This window comes from Panthera uncia (genome assembly GCF_023721935.1).
Source record: "Panthera uncia isolate 11264 chromosome B2 unlocalized genomic scaffold, Puncia_PCG_1.0 HiC_scaffold_24, whole genome shotgun sequence".
NCBI classification, from domain to species: domain Eukaryota; kingdom Metazoa; phylum Chordata; class Mammalia; order Carnivora; family Felidae; genus Panthera; species Panthera uncia.
In genome coordinates this window covers 44,561,571-44,578,809 of record NW_026057580.1, presented here as the reverse complement: position 1 = coordinate 44,578,809, position 17,239 = coordinate 44,561,571, and the positions used below count along the sequence as shown (strand labels likewise).

Genomic DNA, 17,239 nt, shown 5'->3' with positions numbered 1-17,239 from the left:
CCGCGGTTGGGGTGCGCACACGGGTCCTCCACTCCGAGGGGGGGGGGCTTGTTTGGGTTTTTTTTTCCCCCCCCCCCCCCCCCCCCGCCCCTGCTCTCTCTCTCTCTCCCTCTCTCAAAAGCAAATAAATAAAAATTAAGAAAATTTGCACAATCCTAAGTACTTTAGATGTATTGTTTGATTTAATTTGTAAACAACCTGATGAGGTAGAAATTCTTTCTTTCTTCCTTTTTCTTTTTTTCCCTCCCTCCCTGATTTTTTTCTTTCTGTTGAGGTATAGTTGGCACACGGTGTTACATTAGTTTTAGGTGTACAACATAGTGATTCATCAACTAGACTGTGCTGTGTGCTCACCACAGGTGTGGCTAACATCTGTCACCATACAACACTATTACGATACCATTGACTATAATTCCTATGTGGTACCTTTCATCCCTGATTTATTCATTTCATAGCTGCGATCCTCTACCCCCGGTCCCCTTCACCCATTTTGTCCCTCCCTCCTCCCCTCTGGCAACCATCACTTTGTTCTCTGTATCTGTGGGTCTCTTCCTGCTTTTTTGTTTGTTCATTTGTTTTGTTTTTTCAATTCCACATATAAATGAAATCATATGGTATTTGTCTTTCTGTGTCTGACTTACTTCACTCAACATAATACCCTCTAAGTCCATCCAGGTCACAAAGGGAAAAACCTCATTTTTTTTATGGCTGAGTATTGCTCCTTTGTATATTTATTACCACATCGTCTTTAAGGTAGAACTTACCATCTTGATTTTACAGATGAGGAAGCGAGTGCAGCAAATAGGTTCATATGCTGCAAGTGATCTGTAATTCACATGTACAGTATTTTAAAAGTGGAAATAAAATGATAATAACCCTTTAAAGCAAGAAAATTGTACCATCTTTAGAGCAACAATTTGTAAACAACCTGACCTATACCATTTGTAAAGCTTTTTCTCCAGGACTGTACCGTGCTGTATTATTGGAAGGACTGAGTTCGAGGGCCTTCCTTGGGCAAGTCCTTTAATATCTCTGAGCATCTGTTGCCTCACGTGAAATGACTCTAATTACTTGCCTTACTTCTTAAAATTGTTGAGGGGATCATATGAAATATGTGAAAACAACTTGTAAGTCAAAGTACCATATAATACTAGGCAGTGATTTATTACTTTAAGTCAAGATAAAAAATTTGCAGCTAGGGGCGCCTGAGTGGCGCAGTCGGTTAAGCGTCCGACTTCAGCCAGGTCACGATCTCACGGTCCGTGAGTTCGAGCCCCGCGTCAGGCTCTGGGCTGATGGCTCAGAGCCTGGAGCCTGTTTCCGATTCTGTGTCTCCCTCTCTCTCTGTCCCTCCCCCGTTCATGCTCTGTCTCTCTCTGTCCCAAAAATAAATAAACGTTGAAAAAAAATTAAAAAAAAAATTGCAGCTAGAGGGGCACCTGGGTGGCTCGGTCAGTTGGGCGTCGATCTCTGCTCAGGTCATGATCTCGCGGTTCGTGAGTTTGAGCCCCACATCGGGCTGTCTGCTGTCAGTGCCGAGCCCGCTTGGGATTCTCTGTTTCCCACTCTCTCTGCCCTTCCCTTGCTCGTGCATGCGTGCTCCTTTCCTCTCTCTCAAAAAATACATAAACGTAAAAAAATTTGCAGCTAGAAAGTTATAATTAGATGTTTCCTAGATAACACATGACACATTGATAGTCAAAACATTAACATAAAAATATTCAAAGCTAGTACTTATTTAGAAAATCAAGCTATGGTATAAATATGGCCTCGAGTTCAATTTTTACTCAGTGGTACATGAATTGGGAGTGTTGTGACTAAAGCCAACTCTGCATTCTAAGACACATTTAATACAAATAATGTTTAGTAAATGATATCTTTATTTAAATGACATTTTGCACTGTCATTTATTAGTTCCAGTTTCTCATAAATGTCTGTAGAGTTAGGATTTTAATATTAAATAATATTTAAGAAAGGGAAAGACTTGTTTGCTCACTGCTCATCCCCATTGCCTAGAATATTGAGAAATAAGTATTTGTTGAAAGATTGAATGAAAGAATACTCCAATAATTAGAGAAGAGAATTTAAGAACAGGTGTAATACATGATACACAAAAATGTTAAGCACAAATACTCGTAATATGTGTAATATTCTGAAATTTCATTGGCTCACAAATGGTTGGCAGATTTAACATTTCTTTTTATTTGCCTTACTTAGGGACGTGCTGCCTTAACACAAGAGAAGAAGGAATTTGCCCATGAACATGAAGAAATGAAGAACCTAGAAGCCATTGTTCAAGAAATAAAACCAACTGCCCTCATAGGTAAACTTCTCCCTCTTTCCCATAAACCCAACCCAACCCCATTTTGGCCTGATTCATTTTCTTAATTGATTTTTGAGGCATAATTTAGCTTTTTGAAATGTTGACCTTTGGAACTCACAAACAAAATTACACATTCACTGAATCAACAGTACCCCACGGACACTCAGATTTGTAAATTTCGTACTGTGTTCTCAGTCCTATCAGCTGAAGTGTGTAGCCCCCTCTGCTGACTCTGTCAACCTGTCAATCCTTGGCAGATTCAGCACTTTCCCAGGCTTGATTGCTCCAGATACACACTGGTTCTCAAATGGGAGTGACTTTGCCCCCAAAGAAACATTTGGCAATGTCTGGAGATGTTTTTGGTTATTACAACTTTGGAAAGGGTTGGGGGAGGGGTGGTCAGGGCCACTGACATCTAGTGGGTAGAGACTGGAGATGGTATTCAACAACCTACAGTGCACAGGAAAGCACCCCTTCCCCCCCACACAAAGAATTATCCGACCCACAATGTTCATATCCCAGAGGCTGAGAAATACTGCACTAACTACTAGACCCTCCCTGAAGACAGGGAGACCACATCTATATTCCTCATAGCACTTAACACAGTGCTTACACAGTGCGTGTGCACATATGATGTTTAATATAGTCAAATTTAATGTGGTTAAAAAAACTCAGAGGAGGGTATGAAACTTCATACCTTATTTTGTGTGTATAGAATGTCAGTTCTTACTTTGTATCATAATCCACTCCTGGAAGTTCTTGTAAACATGACAGTATTGAGAACAATGATGATAATCGTAACAAAAACAAATACTCCATCACAGAAACTATAATAAGCCTTGTTTTTTACAAAATACATTGTATCAGGATTTTTCTCCATTTCCATCATGCTAATTGCTTTATCCTTTGTCAGGATTCTTTCAGTGAGTGATACTGCAGTTTTACAATTGAATTGGATGGTTGTCTTAAGTGTTAGCACTGGTTTATAAAAAATAATTACTTTATAACCTGAGAGACTGGAATATACTCCTAGAATTATTTATAGAGAGATAATATATATTAGGCACATTTTAATTTCCTGACATCAGTGTCTGTCATCAAAATACCTAGTGATTTGATCACTGATTCGGTGTATTATGAGCCAAATGTTAGATCTGTGTTGTTTTGTATAGATACTTGGAGATTTGTAACCCTAAAGGTTGTTGGCATTAACAAACTTATCTCTTTCTGTCACTGTTGATGCAGATCTTCTATATTTTGTTTAGGGTCTATCAGAAAGTGACCTGACCTGTCTCATTGTCTTGAGGGCATGGACGTCTTACTTCACTAACCGCTGATAGTCTATTCACTGGTTTCTCATTTCTACCTCAGGAGTTGCTGCGATTGGTGGTGCATTCTCAGAACAAATTCTCAAGGACATGGCTGCCTTCAATGACAGACCTATTATTTTTGCATTGAGTAATCCAACTAGCAAAGCAGAATGTACTGCAGAGCAGTGCTATAAACTAACCAAGGTAAAGCAAAAGTGTAACTTGTCTCCCCCCCCCCCCCCCCAGTCCCCAGCTCTGCCAGTGCTGACACAGGGTCTGATATTTTAATACTCTAATTCTTAATCATTATGGAGGAACCAAGGATATGTAAGATTCTTACTACTTAATTTAAAAGTTAAACCAAGATTGAAAGAAAAGTGAATAGGGGTGCCTGGGTGGCTCAGTTGTTTGGGCATCCGACTTCGGCTCAGGTCATGATCTTGCGGTCCGTGAGTTCGAGGCCTGCGTCGGGCTCTGTGCTGACAGCTCAGAGCCTGGAGCCTGTTTCAGATTCTGTGTCTCCCTCTCTCTCTGACCTTCCCCCATTCATGCTCTGTCTCTCTCTGTCTCAAAAATGAATAAACGTTAAAAAAAATAAAAATAAAAAAAAAAGAAAGAAAAGTGAATAGGTCAGAGGGGTTTAGAATTGTTTCCTCTTCTAGAATGTTGTGTAAATCCTCCTCTTCAGTAAAACAAACTTTGTAAAGTTTATTGATAATTTTTTCAAGTGATTTTGGAAGCATTTAACACTTAAATATAAAAGCTAAAAAGGATGCTAGATGCTTATTAAAATAACTTTTAACTAGCTATTTCTGAACATTGAAGCATACCGTATAAAACCTCAGTCTTATTTTTGTTCTGCTAAATCCTGGGTTTGGATTTTGATGCCATGGGTGGTACATTTGGGCAGCTATTTTGACATCTAGCCAGTTTGGGATAGAAGTCCTTGAAGCTTCAACACTTTACTGTTTCCAAAAAAGTGGCTTATTTTATACTGTGTTTGTATTAACATATATTTGACTGATAGGTTGTCAATAGCCTTTTTTCCCTTCAAAGACTTGAAAATGTCATTATAACGAAACAGGTTGAATCATATATATCTAACACTTTTATTTTGGAAAGAAATCCAAAATGCACTAGAAAAGGCAAATATGACACAAAGTTAGGTCACTCTGCACAAATCAGAAACTGATGGCTTTACTTCCTTAATAGTATAACCTTAAATGCTCATTACTAGAATTAATGAAATGTTGGCAAGGAGCCACTCCATTGTCTATCTCTCTTAATTTGGGATGGCATCAATGTCCTCAATAATTTTAATTTTCAGCCCATCTGCAGATTGGGAAATTTGCCTGACATCCTTCAGTAGTCCTTAAATTTTTAAAAGGGGAAGAAAAAAAAACCCTTTGAGCAATAAAATTGTAGCATGGTGCACAAATGATAAAATTTTAGCATAGTAGACAAATAATAAATAAGTGGTTTTGTAGTTATTTTGTTATATATCTCAATAGGTGTCAAGAGTTTATAGACTCACCGGTAATAGAAATAAACACAATTAGCCAAATTTGTATAATTGTGTTTTTAAATTTAAAAAAAATTTTTAATGTTTATTTATTTTTGAGAGAGACAGAGCATGAGTGGGGGAGGGGCATAGAGGAAGGGAGACACAGAATCTGAGGCAGGCTCCAGGCTCTGAGCTGTCAGCACAGAGCCCAATGCGGGGCTCGAACCCACAAACCATGAGATCAGGACCTGAGCTGAAGTTGGACACTTAACCAACTGAGCCACCCAGGTGCCCCGTAATTGTGTTTTTAAATTTGAATGTGTCTGATATAAATGACCTAAACTCTTTCTTAATCATCTTGCATGATGTTCTATGTTGTTAAAAAAAAAAGGGGTATAAAATTGAAAGTCATTTTGAGGCTGAAAACTTAAACACTGGTTTAGCTAAAGGATACAGAACAGGCAAAGGTCTGTCTGTGCTGGATGAGTCTCTGCTGCTTTAGGCACAAGGGAAAGGTTGTTAGGAAAGGTTAAAAATAGAAATAACAGGAAGATTATTGAAGCATGAAAAACTATAATCCAGAAATAGTATGAAGAGATTTTCTTCTCCATATTAACACTCCATGTACACAAGAATGTTCAGCTGTCATTTACTGAATGCTGTTCTCCTTAAAATATGATGATTATAAAACAATAGGTAGGAAGTGAAAACAGGGAGGGAGATAAATGAGCTTATATATCATGTTGCAGGTCTTTTTCTTAAATATATGTGTGTATACATATATGTATATATATAAAATAATTAAGTTACGTTAGAAAGTTGCTTGTAGGGATGCCTGGGTGGCTCAGTTGGTTAAGCCTCTGACTTTGGTTCAGGTCATGATATCGAGGTTTGTGAGTTTGAACCCCAAGTTAGGCTCTGTGCTGACAGTTCAGATACTGGGAGCCTGCTTCAGATTCTGTGTCTCTCTCTGTTCCTCCCTGGCTTGTGCTCTCTCTTTCTCGCTCTCAAAAATAAACATTTTTAAAAAATTAAAGAAAACTGTGTAGATTCCTAAACTCTAACCTAAAATGTCATACTTTCCAATACTCTAATGTTAACCTATCATTTTTTCCAGCTTCAGAAGTCTGTTATCTGAACCCCGTATAGAAATGGTTGATAGGCTTCTGGGTTGGACCACTGCAGCAAATAGAGTGGTGGTCTTGGGTTTCCTGTGCTTTACACACTTCTCTGAGGAGTAGAGAGGGAGGCAGAAAGTAGTAGTAATCACCCACTCCAGAACTTACTGCCAACATCATAAAAGCTTGCCCAGACTTATTAGAGGGTTAATGAAAATGAGTCTTCTTTCTAAATGCTCAGTACTCTGTGGGGTAGTTCTGTTATGATACATTTCTTTTAAAATACCATGCTTCTTTTTAAAGTTAGTTGTGTGTCTGTGTTGTAGGGGCGTGCAATTTTTGCCAGTGGCAGTCCTTTTGATCCAGTCACTCTTCCAGATGGACGGACCCTATATCCTGGCCAAGGAAACAATTCCTATGTGTTTCCTGGAATCGCTCTTGGTGTTGTGGCTTGTGGACTGAGACATATCACAGATGAGATTTTTCTCACAACTGCTGAGGTATTGTAAACTCTGTGTTCACCAAGGCTGTAAAACACCAGATGAGCTCCATGTGGGTTAATGATTTATTTATTTATATAGCATCTCAGCTCACTCCCTATAAGGTACAAAGTCCGAAGAAGAAAAAAATCTCTCCTAGTGGAGAATAAGGGGTCGGTAGCAGGTTCACATTGGAGTCACGAGTAAAAGACTATTTTTCAGTAGCCAGTAAAAAAACTGTTCTGATCTCTTACAAGGAACTCATTTTCGTCTTCATACTTCCAATCAAATTCTGTGACAGTAGTGACACAATTGAAAATACTGTTTCCAAATCATAATGAAGCGGCCAATGTTTCTCCAAACTTTCCTAAATAACAGCATTTTGAAGGTTTAAAATGAAAGTCTGATTTGGTATAGTGAAGAAGTGTGTATCATTGAGGGTACAGGGCAGAAAACAGAAACTAATGTTTTAAGCAGAAAGAAAATTATAACAGGGAATTAGTGTTTTTGAACTCATTAAAAGGACACATGTGGGTTTGAGTGTGGGCCTTCAGGAAAGATTCTCCGAACATCACGCAACAGACCCAGTAGGGACTGGTGAGCTGTTCTTAAGAAGTGAAGGATCTGAAACCTTACCTTAGTTGCACGCTAATGAGTTAGCCTGCCACAGTTTCATGGATGCTGGCAAAAGACCCAAAACCCTTAGGTCGGAGACAAAGACTTTATTACTTATGGCACAAGACGTACCATAAACTTCAGGTTCCCGTCAGTTCCCTTTCCTCCCCACACTTCAGGGGGACGATACAGTGATTTGGCACATATTTGTAAAATCATGAGCTTTTGATAATCAGAATGTTCATCTGGTTGATACCTTGTTTGAGCAGGATGCAGTTCACGGATGAGAGATTTGAGTGAATTTCTTCTAAAATGAGACCACTGTACAACATGGTAACTGAACTGAACCAAATAAAAGTTGATTAAAATTCAGATATTTTCAGCTTACGAACATACTATGCTTTCTGTTTTGAAGAGGAACTCGGAGAATATAGATGGAGTCTTCTGTTATTGTTGTGGTCCAAGGAGTATAATCCCAGTGTTTAGCGCCTGGCATCATTCTGTGAGAACAGATATCGAAGCTGTAATGTCCTGCTCTTTTCTTTGTCTTCCCTGCAGTAGAAGCATCGCAGCTGGTGTCCTAGAGTTTCTTTACCTCCTAAAATCTTGTTACACATAAGTAGATATCTGCTCACTAAGAGAGCTTATCAAAGCTGTTCACACATTAAGAAAAATATAATTATTGTTCTACATAACAGACACAACAGACACATCAAAGGCGGGGGGGGGGGGGGGGCGGAGATCTTCTACTCAATGTAGCCCATGTTTGCTTTCCTAAATAACTCCAGCACCATCTAGTGACAAACTCCATGAAAAAAAAAATCCTTCCATTTGCCATCCAGGCAAAGTAATAAATACTATCAAAAAACTTTGAAGAAAAAAGAAAATGTAATGTCAGCAGTGCCCTTCTTTTAGCTAGTGATCTCTCTGGCTACCTCTTCTGGCCTTTCCACTGGTTTTCTCTTAGGCTTCAACACAACAGTCTTGTTTTTCACACCACCTCATTGTTTACTTTGTCTTCTTTCCATGTCCCTTTTAACTAAGAGCTTTTTTCTAGCATTCATTTTGTTGTTGTTGTTGTAACTTTTTCCCCCTTTTTCTTATGCTTTCAGAGATTTCATCCATTCTCTGGGTTCCATTATCTTAAGTCTAAAAGTGGCCAAATCTGTGTCTCTAGTCTCATCTTGTAACGTGTCTCCAGTTGCTTTTTCCTTAAACACAAAATGCATAAAACCATACTTTTCACCTTCCTTCACCCTCAGTATTTGCATTGCATTTAGTGATAACTCCTTTCTAAGTAGACACCAAAGCTTACAAGCCTGTCATTCTTTCATTCTCCCTCATCCCAAAGCTTCAAACACAACATGCAGGCACACACCTGTATAACTGCTCTATTATCCTGCCTGGAAAACTCTGAGAACTATTCACCTATCTAAGCCTCTCCTTCTGTTAACTTCACTCCCCACCTCATGCTTGAATCCTTTGGTGACTACCATGGCTCATCTTGAGAAAATTAGGCTTAGGAAGGTTAATTAATTTGCCTAAATTCAACCAAATAGTAATTATTGCAGTTAGAATTTGAACATAGACCTACCTCACATCACAGCCCGAGCTTTCAACCACCATGCTGTTACAACAAAGAGGATTCTGGCTTTCCTGGTACCCTCACAACCTTCTGAACCTCTGCTAAGAGCACTTAGTGCTCCCTTGGGTCAGCCCTCCTGGGAACATACTCCTCGCCTCCTGTCCACATCTGAGAGGCATGTCTGGCTGCCTGTCCTTATCCCGTTCCTCCTGAACCACCTGCTCTGTGTTCTCTCATCTGCCTCACCCCACCCCTTTCTGAGGTCTGTGTGGAGGACACTAGAGATGGTCACCACAGACAACAGCATCTGGAGGAAACTTTGATTCATTGAAGTCACTGGATAACTGAAAATCCAGCTGCTGTAACATTGCCAAAATGAAACGAAGACAGATCATTTGAAAGCGGACACAGTGTAGTTAGAGAGACACCAGTGGCATATCAAAAGCAGCAAAGAGTTTTTGAGTGAATGAGGTAATAGGTGAGAGCAACGTTAAGACTCTTGTATACTCTCCCCTTTTCCCCCAGGTCAATCCCTTCCATGTTAGTGATTCAATTCCTAACATGAGGCTCCCCTGGTCACGTGTTTGCTACTTGGCTCTGTTCTATGGTGTCTCGGTTCTCTCTCTGTGTGACAGGCATACGTGGAGAGCAAAGATTCAGACTGATTCTAATTTACTCAGCCATCTTCTTACTGTCCCCAGTCTCTTTAAAATGATATTGTGCAACATTCTAGACAAGAAGCAACGATGCTGGACCCCAATGGTGAGAGGAACGGTATACCTATTATCTCATAGAAATAATTTGCAGTTGATTGGTTATAGAACTTGCCTCCACCTCAAAAAGCTTACTAGCTTTCATATTGTAGAGCTAGATCTGGCCCCCAAAGCTATTTTACTTCCATTCTGCCATGGTGACTGCCCCTCTGTTCTTTTAAAAGTGAAATAGCTAAGAGGGCTCAACCTGGGCTCAGTCGGTTGAGCGTCTTACTCTTGATATCCTCTCAGGTCATGATCTCATGGTGGTGAGACTGAGCCCTATATCAGGCTCTGTGCTGAGTGTGGAGGCTGCTTGGGATTCTCTCTTTATCTCTCCCTGTGCCCCTCCCCCATCCGCTTGTGTGTGTGCACGAGTATGCGTGTGCAAGCATGCATGCTCTCTCGAAATAAATAAACATTAAGCAAAAAGTGAAATAGCTAAAACATACCGAACATTTACTTTCTCAGACAATGTGGTAAATTCCTTACTGGCATTTATTTTGTTTAATCTCATGAATTAGGAATTGTTAGTAGTCTTCTATCGCCAAAGGGAAAACTAGGCTTAGGAAGGTTAATTAATTTGCCCCAATTCAAACAAACAGTAATTATTGCAGTTAGAATTTGAATATAGACCTACATCACATCACAGCCTGAGCTTTCAACCACCATGCTGTTATATCCATTCGACATTGTGCTACTCATTTTTTCTCTATCCAGTTAAATAACAGTACTAGATACCTATACAGGTTTTTGCTTTAACATCTAAGAGATGCCAATGATTTGAATCTGCTACAGATCCTTTGCAGAACAGCAAGAAGTAACAGGATTTTGTAAGCAGCCTAAATTCAATGGGGCATCAACATAAAATGGTTTTATTTTTCCTGACAATCACTGCTTTGAATAATTCTCCATCAAGTCTTTCTTTTCTTTCTCTTAATGGCGTCTCAGTAACTTTTAATTCCATTTCAGTTCACCCATTCTTTTAACAAGTATTGATTAATACCTGCTATGTGCTACTCATTATTCTGGGTGCTGGGGAATACATCAGTGAACAATAATTAAACATCTGTTCCGTTCAGAATCAGTATCCAATTCAGATATCATCTCTTGTTCCTTCAGTACAAGAGGCCTGCCGCAGCAGCTGGCTGAGAGCCCCTTCTCTTTTATTATTCTCCCATTCCAGCATCTTGAGGGACTCAGGGAAAAGAGTATGTCTGGGCTCTGAACACCTCCTCCCCCTTCTTATCAAGGCCTATTTCTTCAAATGTGTTGGAAACAGAAAGGAAGGGTATGGAAAAGGACAAACATGTCCTTTCCTTTTCCTTTCCTTTCCTTCCCTTCCCTTCCCTTCCCTTCCCTTCCCTTCCCTTCCCTTTCCTTTCCTTTTTTTAGAGAGCATATGAACAGGGGACAGGGGTAGAGGGAGAGGGAGAGAGAATCCTATGCAGGTTCCATGCCTAGTGCAGAGCCCAACACAGGGCTCTATCCCATGATCCTGGGATTATGACCTCAGTCAAAGTCAAGAATCAGACATTTGACCCACTCAGCCATCCATCCAGGCACCCCAAATATGTCTTTTATTAACTCTCCACTTTTTTAGGCCATTGAACCATCTGAGGCAGGAGCCCATATCTGGCTTTCTCATGGGGTATGTGTACAAGAGTTTAGAGGACCCTTTGGGGCCCTCTGTGGCATAACATGAGAGATCTGGCTCCAGTTCAGCCTTCCCCCCTTGCTCAGCTTGTGAGATCCTCCTCTGCAGTGGTAACTTGGCTTGGAAGCTCATGCCTTCTGGGGATACAGGCTCCTCTCCAAGCAACCCCCCCCCCCCCCCTTTCTATCTGATTCTCCTTTCCCATCCTCTTCACCTCTGCTTACATAAACATGTCTGTAACTGCTCAGGCTAAGTGAGGAATAGAATGCCAAACTCTCCTTGAGGGCACCTCATGCTTTTAAGAGAGGGCAGTGTGCAAGAAGAAGAGGGGGAGAGAAGCCACTGCATTACCCACTAGGCCAGACTATGGTTCTAGTGACTTTCCCTGATTCTCCCCATTGCAGCCTTCTGAAAAGGGGTGGCTGTGGTTGTGGGGCTGGCAGGGCTGATTCCACCCCCTCTTAGGTTCTGAGGGACGTGGCAGTCCTCACGTATTTGGTGGCTTCATTATAATGTGAAACACTTAATTCCATTTCTTCTAGTGTTGGGGGCCCTGATCACCAATTCTGGGGCCAAGGAAAAGTTTTGCTCAACATCCTGTTATAAAGGCAAGAAATAAAGGACTGAACAATGTCTTTATTATAAAATTCTTTGTGATCAGCTTTCTGTAATTATAATTATATATTTTGCATAATATGTAATGTAATATTAATCAAATAGCAGTTGTACTAGTAACTTCATCCTGCTCTCCCCCCACCCCACACTCCTGCCTAAATATCCTTGTTCAGAATATCCTCAGTCACCCATAGAATTTAACCAAAATTCCTTAATTTGGCATTGACAGTTCTCCAATCCTTATTCTCTATTCAGATCCCCCTCTGCTCCCCCAGATCAGGACACTGGGGATCACTGAGTCCAGCTCATACATCTCTGCCTTTGGTCTGAATCTGTCTTCTTTCTGGAGTGCCCACCCCTTCCCTTTTGTCTGACTCCTAGCTCTCCTTCAGTCCCATGACTAAGCTGTCTCCACTGTACTTCTGGATTTCTTAACACTCACATTTCACCTTTGACCTAGGCTGTCCTCTCTTTCAGTATTCCCTTTTTCTTCCTCACTAACTTCTAACTTTCTCAAGGGCAGGAACTGCTTTTTTATTCCTCTCTTGGTGTTATACTTGCTCAGTGTCTTTCATATTTGCTGATGGCAATAAAACAATTGCAGAAATAATTTCATGATTTAAAAATCTTACATATTAAGAGATAGTGAAAAATACGTGTTTGCTTATGCAAAATGTTTCAAATGAGGAAGATTTTTTACTTCCTGTCTTCACCCTCAGGTCTGTTAAATAATAGAGCCAGCCACATACTGCTTTAGACTTGCCACACTGAAATACCTAACCAAAGTCTTAGAGCTGGAGGGAACTTCACAATTGCTGAGTCTACCTCTGTGCCCCAGAAGGTTCAGCAAATAACTTAGCATATAGAATTTTATTGTTGAACCGCTTGAGAGCAACTTACAGTATCATGTCCCTTTACCCCTAGATATTTCAGGACATTTTTTTATGTGATCTCTGTACCATTTTCAATTCAGGAACTTTAACACTGATAGAATATTATTATCTAATGCACAGCCCGAATTCAAATTTCACCAATTATCCATTAGAAAAGGCCTTTATAGCCTCTAGACTAATCCTTTAATCTGCAAGAATATTTCAGTCTTTCCTTTATGGCACTGACATTTTGGAGCATACAGGCCAGTTGGTTTTTACAATGTTCCCCACTTTGGGTTTATCTGATTGTTTCCTCATGATTGAATTCAAGTTATGCGGTTTTGTTAGGAGTACTAAATGCCTAATGATTGCATCCTTCTCAGTGCATCACATCAGGAGGCATGTAGTGTCAATCTGTCTCAAAAAAAATACTTTACTGAGGTATGATTGACATACAAAAAGCTGTACATACTTAATCACACAACTTGATCACCAAAATACATGCCATAAATATGTCTATCATTGCCAAATGCTCTTTCCTACTCTCTTTGTGTGTGTGTGTGTGTGTGTGTGTGTGTGTGTGTGTGTGAGAGAGAGAGAGAGAGAGAGAGAGAGAGAGAGAGGGAGAGAGAGATGAGAGATGAGAGATTGAGAGAGGGAGATAAGAACACTTACCATAAGATCTACACTCTTAGCAAATTCTTAAGTATATGTCATTTAATTTAGAAATGGGGAATGGTCTGGGAACAGCAAATGCTGAGACCAGTTAGGTGATTCAGAGAATCCAGAATCTGGATAAATTGAAACCCTACTTGCAATGTGACTCCAAAGTGGCTCTCTCAGTCCCGTGCTGTACCTCTTGTGCCAGAATATGTGAGCTAGGAGAAGCAGTGTGATCAGCCTTGGATCCCTTCCCTCCTGTACTCTCAGGGTCCTTGTCCATCACTTCTGTCATCCTCCTCTGCCTTCCTCGCCCCTCTCTCCCCTGTTCCTCAGGCACATTGGATGGAAAAGCTTCCAGCATTTCATGGCACAGTAGAAAAGGAACTGGAGTAAGAGGCAGTGCAGATTCTGTTCCCATCTTTACTAATGGTGGGATCCCACCAGTCACCAAGTCTTCTGGACTCAGTTTTCCCATCGACAAAGGGAAAGACAAAATTAGGTGATCACATTAATGTGCCCTGCTTCCATATATGACCATATGTGATCATTCACCTAGGTATCCTCATAACCATCACATTGTATGGTGTGAAGTAAAAACATATTTGTCTTTCTTATTTTGAAAGGTTATAGCCCAGCAAGTATCAGATAAACACTTGGAAGAGGGCCGGCTTTATCCTCCTTTGGACACCATTAGAGATGTTTCTCTGAAAATTGCAGCAAAGGTAAAACCACTCTTTTCCAAGTCTTATTATTTTTAATTCCTTCTATTGCTAAATATGCATTTTTAGCCACTAAAAATCACTTCACTTCCTTGAAATGTATATCTGTATCAACTTATTTTGTCAGAAGTCAGAGAAATGAGACACAGTGCTTTAGCAGAGCTTAGGAACTACACTTCATCCCTAGGAATGGAAGAATTGGGGTGAATCATTGATTTCCCTATCATTCTTTACCTGTCCCATAATCTAAATAAGTTAGTAGGATTCCCTTTCAGTTAGGTTTCTCCTATTTCACCTTTTTTAACTTATTGTTTTCCATATTTCAGTTGTGTTGTCACCAAAATATTGCAGATACGATAGAGTAACATTTAGAATCATTTGAATCACTTGTCTTGTCTATGTTTCTATGATGTATAGCATCTTAAAGATCACAATTGATAATATTGGGCAGAGGGCTAAACAATGAGGGCAAGGAACTCAAAGCTGTTGGGGTGGCAGATGAGCTAATGAAACAATTAGCCAAGAAGAACCTAAAGACAGAGAAATTTTCTGTAATTAAGATGAGAGAGAAATTGACTTTTTTTACAATATAATTATATTAGCCTCTTAGGGCTGCTGTAGCAAAATACCACAGACTGGGTGGCTCAAACAACAGAAATCTATTTCTCACAGTTCTGGGGGCTGGAAATCTAAAATTAAGGGGTAGAAGGCCTGATTTCCTTGGAGGGCTCCTTCCTTAGCTTGTAGATGACTGCTTTCTCACTGTGTCCTCACATGGTCTTTTCTTTGTGCACAAACATCCTTGGCTCTCCTGGGGTGTCCAAATTTGCCCTTCTTATAAGAACACTAGTCAGTTTGGATTAGGGCCCACCCAAACAGCCTCATTTTTAACTTAATTACTTCTTTAAAGTCCCTGTCTCCAAACATTATCACACTCTGAGGTACTGGGGGTTAGTGCATATGAATTTTGGGTGACATAGGTCAGCCCATAATGGTTTATGTTTATATGTTACAGATGTAAACTAGGGTTTCTCAGCCGCAGCACTGTGCACATATTGGCTGGATAACTCTTGGTTGTGGGGTTATCTTGGCATTATAGAATGCTAAGCATACCTGGCCTCTACCCACCAGATGTCAGCAGCCTCTGCCCAGTTATGAGAACCGAAAATGTCACCAGACATTGCCAAGTATCCCCTCAGGGGAAATATTGTTTTTTGGTTGAAAATAAAGACTATTAGCAAATTTACCAAAACAGTACCATATTTAGGATTCATGTATCATTATATGCCTTATTGATTGAGGGCATATGCTTCAAAACCCAAGTAATCCTTCAAAAAAACTTTAGATAATCTGCTTGATTACCTATTCATGAAAGAGTATCTTTTTATCTTCTACTATTTTATATCTCCTAGTTTTTAACTAATTTGAATTGTTAATACACCGAACAGCACATTATTATGTTAAATTCATTGTGAAGATTTAAGCGAAAAGGTGTTGGGGCGCCTGGGCGCCTGGTGTCGGTTAAGCATCCGACTTCAGCTCAGGTCATGATCTCAAGGTTCCTGAGTTCAAGTCCCACATTGGGCTTTGTGCTGACAGCTCAGAGCCTGGAGCCTGCTTTGGATTCTGCATCTCTCTGTCTCTCCGCCCCTCCCCTGCTCTCACTCTGTCTTTCTCTCTCTCAAAAATAAACATAAATGAAAAGGTGTTAGCTTATGATTAGAGGAGAAAATACAAAAGCAGAGGACCTCAGGGAAGTTCATAAAGACTCAGATATTCTACCTAGAATCATGGGAAAATCAAGTGCTGAGACAGAAACTGGGAAATCAGAACAAAGAATCAAGTTGAGGGAGGAAGATAGTGTAGGTGACCTGCAAGTTTGAAGTTTCAGGGCACATTCACATAGAATTCATACAACTCCAGCAAGTTGATAGAAATTGTTGAAACTTAAAGAGACACTAAATATAAAGATGTGGGAACTATTTTCCATGTGGTAATGGGGGAAATGCCAGGAGTTTTTGGAGCTACCAGGACAGCAAGTATGGCAGGTGAGAACTAAGGATGGAAGATGGTTTGTTACTCTGTCCAGAACACAGAGGTAAGAAGCCAGTGAAGGAAAGTTAGGACTTTAAGATGAGACTCAGAACTGAGCAACATGTCAGAAACTAGACAAGACACAGTGTCAGGATGGGGGTGGAAGAGCGATATCCTGGTGAGAAAAACAGGTGAACTTTTAGTATGTACAGAGTTAGCAGAACCTTTTACAAAAGCAATTTCAGTAGCACAGAAGTTACTGGGGAGAATTAGGAAAGCAACAGAGAACAAACTGCTCTTGCAGACTCTAGTATTGAGGGTGGAGGCTTCATGGTGGGGGGCGGGGGAGGGGGGTTGGTCACTGATACAGCGGTGTGTCCTGGGACCAGAAAGAGGAGTGAACTTTCACACAGTCTGTGTCAGGAATGAAATAATGTGTTTTGTTATAAAAATAGTACAACTATTGCAAACAGGCACAAGGGGTCTCTGGGGTGATGGAAATGTTCTAAAAGTGGATTCGGTAACAGTTGCACAACTCTGCGAACTGACAAAAATAATTTCATTGTGCACTTAAAATGTTGGGATTTTGCAATTAGTCAATTATACCTCAAAAAAGCTATAATACCACATTATAGGCACTTTGGGAAATACAGAAGAAACTATCCAATACTCTATTTTTCTAACATAAGCAGTTTTATTATTTTGGTGTGTTTGCCTCCAGTCTTTTTTTCATTTGCTTGCTATCTTTGCTAATATTGTCATAATCATGGTATATACATTTGTTCTGTGTGTTTTTAATGAATATTTCTCCATAATATGGCACAGTCTTTGTAACCATAATTTTTCACAATGCGTAATTTTTCATTGAGAAGAAATACTTAATCATTCCAATCTTCTTCAAAATCAGACTTATCCGAATAACTCTATTATACAGATAGCTCCTAGCGATTGCTTTTTTTTTTTTTTTACAACTGGAGTGAATTAAAGAGTACG

The 17,239-nt window shown here is 40.0% G+C and overlaps 1 protein-coding gene across 1 annotated transcript in view; it reads left to right on the top strand.

The window, feature by feature from the left end:
• Positions 1 to 17,239, top strand: part of ME1 (malic enzyme 1) — a 192,226-nt gene that overhangs the window by 170,560 nt on the left and 4,427 nt on the right. The window contains exons 10-13 of the mRNA XM_049653949.1: positions 2,218 to 2,323; positions 3,695 to 3,837; positions 6,582 to 6,755; positions 14,117 to 14,215. Coding sequence (XP_049509906.1) covers positions 2,218 to 2,323; positions 3,695 to 3,837; positions 6,582 to 6,755; positions 14,117 to 14,215 — 522 coding nt within the window. The remainder of the gene's footprint in view (positions 1 to 2,217; positions 2,324 to 3,694; positions 3,838 to 6,581; positions 6,756 to 14,116; positions 14,216 to 17,239) is intronic.